The sequence below is a fragment of the Odontomachus brunneus genome, unplaced genomic scaffold (genome assembly GCF_010583005.1).
Source record: "Odontomachus brunneus isolate Ranch 3 - 2012 unplaced genomic scaffold, Obru_v1 Obru_scaffold_060, whole genome shotgun sequence".
Taxonomy (NCBI): Eukaryota; Metazoa; Arthropoda; class Insecta; order Hymenoptera; family Formicidae; genus Odontomachus; species Odontomachus brunneus.
Genome location: NW_022639510.1, coordinates 1,115,384 through 1,123,769, shown reverse-complemented (window position 1 = coordinate 1,123,769; position 8,386 = coordinate 1,115,384). Strand labels below are relative to the sequence as shown.

At 34.4% G+C, this 8,386-nt stretch overlaps 1 protein-coding gene across 4 annotated transcripts in view; it reads right to left on the bottom strand.

Annotated features, from left to right (window-relative positions):
• LOC116846050 (retinol dehydrogenase 14) overlaps positions 1-7,984 on the bottom strand; it is a 9,407-nt gene extending 1,423 nt beyond the window's left edge. The window contains exons 1-5 of one of the 4 annotated variants that reach the window (XR_004378388.1): positions 7,599-7,984; positions 7,216-7,506; positions 6,485-6,703; positions 5,162-6,402; positions 4,158-4,352 (exon numbers count right to left, since the gene is read on the bottom strand). Coding sequence is in view for 2 of the 4 variants with exons in the window: in XM_032819392.1 (XP_032675283.1) it covers positions 173-555; positions 2,024-2,263; positions 2,941-3,208 (891 nt within the window). In the remaining 2 variants the exon portion in view is untranslated. Of the gene's footprint in view, positions 1-172; positions 556-2,023; positions 2,264-2,940; positions 3,214-4,155; positions 4,353-5,161; positions 6,403-6,484; positions 6,704-7,215; positions 7,516-7,598 lie in introns of those variants that run through there. The other 3 variants (XR_004378387.1, XM_032819392.1, XM_032819391.1) reach the window with 3 other exon arrangements.
• Positions 7,985-8,386: the final 402 nt, after the last annotated feature.

Below are 8,386 nucleotides of genomic sequence, written 5' to 3'. Positions count from 1 at the left end.
AGAGAGAGAGAGAGAGAGAGAGAGAGAGAGAGAGAGAGAGAGTATAAATTCCTAAAATATATTTATATAAAATTTCCTACAGATTTCTCAAAAGACCACAAGTAATTATGATCGCTCAAATTCCTCTCTTATCGAGATTTGCAAAAGAATAACATAAGTAAAAGTGACTTACTGCACAATCCATAAAGTATTTTCCTGAGATGCCGTTAAGCTCTTCGGCAACGGCAAGATGAATAGTCGTCTGCGCGCCTTGCTTGGGTGTCTTGAAGAAGGTCTTGATCAGGAGATTCAGGCACCAGGATAACGGGGCAGGCACGCTTCGCCAGATTCCGCTGTCTACCAATCCAGGATGTAAGCAATTTGCCATCACTCCGGTGCCTTCTAGCCGTCGCGCCAATTCCAACGTAAAAACTATGTTCGCGTACTTTGACACGTAATACAAATACGCTGGAAAAGTCGATGTAGGATTGATATTGTTGAGATTTAAGCGCGCTAATCGATACAGCTCCGACGCGACGACCACGACACGACTCGGCTTCGACCGTTTCAGTAAGTCTGTAAGAAAAGAAAGAATATAAAATATAAATAGTGCTCAATCTCGTTAAGATTATAGCTTTCCTTGGCAATATCGTGGTTTAAATAAAAAATTAATAACAGCAATATGTAAATATAATTAGTAAATATATTTACAGTATGTAAATATATATAATTATAATTATTAACATTGCACTTACTAAGAAAATAGATTGATTATAATTATTTCACTATGTAATTAAATTGTCATGAATATCGAACATTTTTTTCAACGAATGAATAAATTTTCCTCGTTTATCTTGGTAAAACTTACATTTGGTGAAAATTTTACATTTCGATGTAATTAAAATTTTATAATTTTTGCATTTTACGTTTTAATGCATTTACCACTTGAAATATTATAATAATAATGTAAATAAAGTATTTTATAAATAAAAGCATTATAATAATTGTTAGATAATATAGCAGTCGTTCGCGACTATAAATTAATTGGATTGGACTTCGCGTCAACAAGGAAATCAACGCATAATAATGAACTCATCTATTTCAAGGCCTTAGGTAAGCTATGAAAAAACTGAGTTACATTTATCTAACGCTAATAACCGCATTATACCACATGAGTACATATGCGTATGCGTATAAACGCATTCAATATTTATATCTCAAATTAGATAATTTCAATAGATTCCTGTATGCAGCCATATTGGATTATAATGTCAGAAGCGAGAAATGATACGCTGAAAATTCATGCATGCTATTCCCAAATAAAAAGATGTTCATATGAAAGAACATTAAAAATTATTTAAACATATTTGTAAAATATTCTGAAAACTATCCCTTTCTCTTTATAGTCAAAAAATAGCCATAAAATAAACGTAGCAAAATCATAAGAAAAGATTAAAAGTTAAAAAGGAAGGTTGTCATGTTAATTTTACGGCTATTTATTGATTTTATCATACACACATAAGGGCAAAAAAAAATATTAATACATTTATATATATATATATATATATATATATCTTAATAGCGTAAATCTGTATAATTTTACAAGAACATATCCAAGTAAACTTCACAGCTTCGTGGTAACAGTGATACTCGGAAATATAAGAAAAAATACATAATGATTTTCTTGTATTCATGCTTGTATAACAAGCATGCGTATTCAACGTTATTATTAGAATTGTCGTATTAGAAGTAAAACCTTTCAGCTGATTAGCATTGTCCGTATTTCTGCAGGCCATGATAACTTATATATATATATATATATATATATATATATATATATATAAAATATATTTTTTCAATTTTTTTTATATTTCCTAATTCTTCTATAATATTCATATTGATATCCTTCAATTCTAATTTAATTTTTAATTTTTTTCTATTTTATATTTTAATGCATTAATTTATAATATTATATTTGATTCTCCTTTAAGAGTGTTAAAAAATATACCACTTTAGCCAGGAGTCTAATATTTTGATTTCTTACCGATTAAGAGATGAGTCAATAAAAATGGTCCAAAGTGATTGGTGCCCATAGTCATTTCCAATCCATCTTCCGTGAGCCTCTTCCGGAAGGTCTCCGCGGTGCCGGCGTTGTGAATCAACACATCCAATCTGGATTCCTCTCTATTGATCTGGCGTGCAAACTCCCTGATCGATTGCAATGATGACAAATCCAACTTGCGGACCACGATATTACTGTTGCTCGTTTCTTTTATAATTTCGTCTGAGCAGAAAAGAATTATATGTCAGTTACACTGAAATAAGTCTCACACAATAATAAAAATGTCTTGCATATAAAAACTCGTAGCATATTGTTTTGTATCGAATATTTCTTTAATATCGAGATTAAGAAAGAACGATATTTTAATTGGAAAAATGCGTGCGGATTACTGGTTTATACTGTGAGTAAAGTTCACTTTTTATGGAATATTAACATTATTTACTTTATTAACATTATTACTTTCTTGCGTTATAGTTACTAATTACGATTTGATAATTATAATTATTATATAATATGTTATTTGTTATGACAAACAACACATGGCATAATAATTATAGTCTACGGACCAAATTCGTCTTGCACGCTTTTATGCTAAAAGTATCATTCGCTCACTACATGTTGAAGGAAGATAGAATACAAGCGTGACACAGTTAGTTTTTATATAACTAGTTTGCATGAACTGGATTACGTGTAATGAAATCATGAATCTTTAATTCTTTTAATTACGTAAATCTGTATAATTTTACAAGAACATATCCAAGTAAACTTCACAGCTTCGTGGTAACAGTGATACTCGGAAATATAAGAAAAAATACATAATGATTTTCTTGTATTCATGCTTGTATAACAAGCATGCGTATCCAACGTTATTATTAGAATTGTCGTATTAGAAGTAAAACCTTTCAGCTGATTAGCATTGTCCGTATTTCTGCAGGCCATGATAACTTTCGCGCCTCTCTTGGCAAGGTTCTTCGCAGTCTCCTTGCCGATGCCGGAGGTACATCCGGTAATTATTACAGTTTTTCCATCCATTCTGGTTTTGCTCTTGCAGACTCCCCGGGTGAAAGAAATATAGAGATAAAGGCCCAAGAAGAGTAAGACGGCACCTCCTACTACAGTGCCCGCAGCCAAGCAAAGCAACGTCGTACAAGAGATGTTTAATATCATGTTATCTATAAACAAAAAAAGCAACAACGTAATTAGCATAGCACGCTAAAACTCAACGTTAATTATACGAATATGTATCATTTTTCGCTGAAGCAACGGCGAAGAAGATGGGGACGCCACGACGTCTAAAATCAGTCTTTCGACTGATTAAAATTGAAAATTAACTTTAAATTTATCTTAAAATTGATTTAATAACTAAAATAATTATATATATATATATATATATATATATATATATATATATATATAGAGAGAGAGAGAGAGAGAGAGGGGGGGAAGACAGAATTCCGAATTGATTCGCAAACGAGTGGATCGTATTATATATTCGCCGGGTCAGCTCCGGAAAGGAGAACGTCAGGTTTTCTCGGGGTTCTCTATGCCGCGGGCCGATGCGTCTTCACACTTTTGCAGTTTTCTAACTCGGCGAGAAGATAGCGCGAAAGTGTGACGTCCAATTCACCGGTCGAACGAGGGTCGTTGACCATACACGCCGTTCATCGTCAGCAGCAATCGCGGTATCCCATGAAATGCACTTCACCTCCGCTCGAAGCCAAATTAAAAACCGGAAGAACAGCTTTACCTGCTGGCACGGTGTGGAGAAACAGGTTTTCGCAAATAACAGTATGTTTAACAAAAATCCATTAATCCATTAATTAACTCATTAGCTCAAAATTAATCAGTTATTAATTTTGTTCATTAACTTATTGGTTTGTTTCAATATCGCCGAACTATGTCAACGTTATTGTATCGCAGTATTAATGTCAGTTGATCAAACCGGTTTTCTTCGCGCGAATTCACTCGTGCAACAAACACTTGTATTCGACATACATGACCTCCTACGTTCATTAATATATCTCGACATGAAAAAATCTATATGTTAGTTTTATATAATTTTCTCTCTCTCTCCCAATATCAGAAGATTATTTAAGAAAATTAAACAAGCTTACTGCGCGCGCTGTACAGCAGAACTGTCTAACAATCACTTGTGGAACTTTAATACTGAAAGCGGCCCACTTGGACGAACTCGACTTCCCCCTCGTGAGGCTTCTTCTCCCACCTTCTGATCCTGGTTTACCGGATCAGCTTAGCGATCATGACTTGTTCTTTTAGGATGTCTCAGTCGTCTTTTACATAGGCAGTTCTACTGTAGGCGACACTCGCTTATAATATATCTTCACAATTTTATTGTCGCCCTAATTAACACTATTCAATTTAAATCAAACATATTTTTGAACAAGAGCTTAGCGTAAATATTTGAGCGATTATTTAAACCAAATCCCAGATAGCACAAAGAATTTAAAAAAAATTAAAAAAGAATTTAATCGTATGTCATCAATTCTGAGTTTATTTTCAGATGCACAAAAAATTCTTCAGAGTTCAGTTTAGTGAAAAGAATTTTTTTTGCATCTAAAAATGAATTCAGAATTGGTGACATACGACTGAATTCTTCTTAAATTCTCTATGTTATCTAGGATGTTAAGAGGATAATAATGTTTGACAGTGTCAGCGCGGATAGATTTTTCAGTGTTTATAACGTACGCAATAAGGCAACTTGCTATATCAAACTGACCCTGAATCCCAATTTTTTAATATTAATATTAATTAATTCCTTTAATTAAACCGAGATATATTAGTCATATTTCTATTTCAAATTGTAGTTGCGAGAAATACCATTTCAGCCAGGAGTCTAACCTGAACCTCGCCACTATAATATTCGCTCCGACATTAAGTTGAGCTCTAACTTGCTCAAAGATACGTTTGATTTAAGTTGTATACTTTGGAGAGCGTGTATATATAGTAAGACTATTCAAGCGAAATGAGTAAAAAAAAGATCCGTCCTTGTATAAGTTTTAGCTCAAACGTCATGGAGCAACGATTCCCGGGTAAATGTACCGCGCAATAACGGTAAACTATGGAAGAATGCGTTAATAGAATTCGCATAATTATACTCACATTCGTCGCGGCAGGATGTTCATTTCTTATCTGTGCTTCATGTGCCGTTATTTAAGATGCGAGAGTTAAACAGCTACTGACTTTTTCTTCGAGGTCCATAATACAAAGCGACGAGAAAATCCCCCACCTTTCGCAGCAAAGAAAGATGAAGAAGTAGCCTTGAGACGCGCAGCTTTAGATACCCAATGTTGCATCTAGAAAGAAAGCATATCCTTGTCTAGATGCCCATTGGCGTCTGATTACTAGTTTTGACTGATTACTAGTCTGATTACTAGTTTTGTTCTTTATCTTTTTGGGATTGCACCTGTAACATGGTTCAGCAAATATTTATGTATAATACTTTTTAAACATCTACATACAATTAAACAATTAATCATTTACATAGAATTTTTAAATATAATAGAATAAAATATGTATTTTTCAAATATATAAAGACATATGAAGGAGAATGTTGAAAAGCGTTACGTTAAAACATATATCCGTTTTACGGAATCTTCTTTTAACTAAAGAAATTGATTGCTTCTTAACTAACCATATACATTCTTCTCATTAGAAGTAATTAGAACAGAATGAATCGGCGCTTATCTCGAAAAATCACAATAGATTAAACTTCCGCTCCATTAAAACTCCAGAAATTTTGTTTAACCAACATGTTCGTTAGCAATTTATTTACACAGAAAATAACTGACCAATTAACTAATTAGCTAGAATATTGACATCTAAATTTTATTTGTCCATATTTAATTTTCACATGTCTTAATTCAAGTTAAAAGTCATTTTGTTAATTATGACACGACGACAGAAGTTAAACACGATACATACTAATTTGCAATTTCAAACTTCTTAACATGTAATGGAGGAAAGATTTTATATTTTTCATTTTAAACATATGTTTTCCGAGAGTGTAGAGAAAAGAGGATATTTTTAACATCACTAATTCGCTTTAGTTTCGTGAAGATTGTGCGATCGCGAGCGTAACTTCATCCGGGTACCGTCGCCAGACTGAGATTTCGCAGCCGAACAATCCATTTCGACTGCATTCTGCAAGATTTGCGCAGTTAGGCTGGAGATACGTAGATCTTTGAGCTTTATCGAGCTCTCTAGATAGGCGATCTTGTGATTTAAGGTGCATATTATCTCCTCTTTCTCGTGTAATTCTTTTTTTATTTTCTCGTAAATTGTACACGACACAGTTCCGTCGTTTTTACATTGCTGAATTGCGACGTCTACAAGTGTGTCTCCTTCCGGGAATACGTTTAGAATTAATTAATTCTAATTAATGATGCTCATAAATCAGTTCGTTTATACGTCAAATATACTCACGGGATTGTTTGCTAAAACGAGGAAGCCCGTGACAGTTGAAAATATTCCAAAAAAAAAGGAAAGCAATCCAACCGAAGATCACGGAAATCGCCCGCCTGAAACGTCCAACTTTTGGAGTTGGATCAGATTGACAAATTTCATTATTGGTCTTGAATTTGTCAGAGCTCTTCTCTGGCAAATTAAGTTTATCGCGCGGCGAGTTATCTCCGATTTTTTCATCTACAAAAATGCAGTTCTTTTAGAAACAAATAATAGAAATTATCTCCCAGTAAACACCAACAGTAACATTGCATCAGCAGCTGCAGCCAATAGAGAAAGCTGCTTTGCAACTGTTGTAAAACTCGTAAATCTAACTGATATGTGTTCTTAATCTTAACTGAATCTAAAAGCATATACATGATTCATGAGTTTACAAGAGCAGCTTTCTCTGCTGAACATAGCCATTGTTACAATTTGTTACAATATAATTGTTGCATATCAAACAAGTTATATTCATATATTATTGAATGGGAAATTACAATATTTATGTAACAGATCTACTCTTTATAGCTGAATTAAGACTTACAGAAGTTAAAAAGAAACAATTATTAAAACTTGATGAAGAAAATGAAAACATTTAGTGTAAACTATAGTGTAACCAGTTCAGTAATAGACAACAAACTTAATGTTATTGTTACATCAGGCTATTGTTAATGTTTACTGGATTGGAAACAAAAAGTAAACCTGATTACTTGTCAGCAGTATGTCAGTGTTTTCTATGTTATGCTTCATGAGTTTCTGCTTGTGCTGCTTCTCATCGTCCTTCAGGACCTTTGTCCTCAATTCTAATAGAAGTTTTGCGATCACGTCTAGAGAGCCGTTCGCCAAATGACAGATCGTGTTCTTATCTAGCTTCATGTCGATCTTCGTGAGCACTTTACGATTCAATGTGTTCCAATTTTCGATTTTCATGTTCAAGTTGCTCGCCGGCACATAATTGTGCAGCTCGACGTACCGTGGATAGTATAATTTCAGCACCTCCGCTACAAGAACTATCGGTGATACGTGATTTGACTTGTCAATAAAATAAAATACAAGTCCCCCAGTGAAATAAAACGAATATTGACTAAATTACCTGCATCCGAGAAATCTTTCGTGAGATTTTTTGCAGGTTTTGAAAGGGAGATAGAATCGATCCATGCAGTGATCTCTGTGTCTATTTGATTTTGCGTCGCGTCGCCAACCATTTTTCTTGCTTTCTTATCTGTCAATGACCGTCGATCATACTTTCAACTCGATTAATCTTCGCGTTCCAATATAGCACGTGAATGAAGGAATTCGGAAAGTATTCGTCATATCATGCTGTCATTCGATTTCTGTTGCGTAATTGCGTTCGTCGAGAATGCGAAATGCGACATACGTCAGTTAATTGCGGAGTCTTCCTTTATTTCGAGATCTGAAAATTGATGATCGATTGAAAAATCTCAAGGTAGTTTGAATTTTACACAAAGACGCCACATTTCTACATAAGACACACTATTGGTCGGTTTCTCGGTGCAGCGCGAGCGTTAGAGATTAGGTTGGATCGTGTCTTTAAAGGCTCGTCTACAATAGAAGTCGTAAAGGCGTAAAGAGTTGTAAGTCGTAGAAATTGACCAATCATAGTTGGGCTTGAGAAGAATAATCGACCGTGATTGGTCAATTTCTATGACTTACAACTCTTCACGACTTTACGACTTCTATTGTAAGTTATTACGGAAAGCAGTATATTGATTGGCTGTCGCGAGAACTTCCGCCGCGCGGCAGGTATTACTGCGTCCTGTGTGCAGGAGCCATTACTGCTTAAGTTTTTCTGTGTGCCACAGCCTTTACGTTTATTCCGCTCCATGCGTGCTTAGTAGGGATTGAAAATCCGTGCAACAA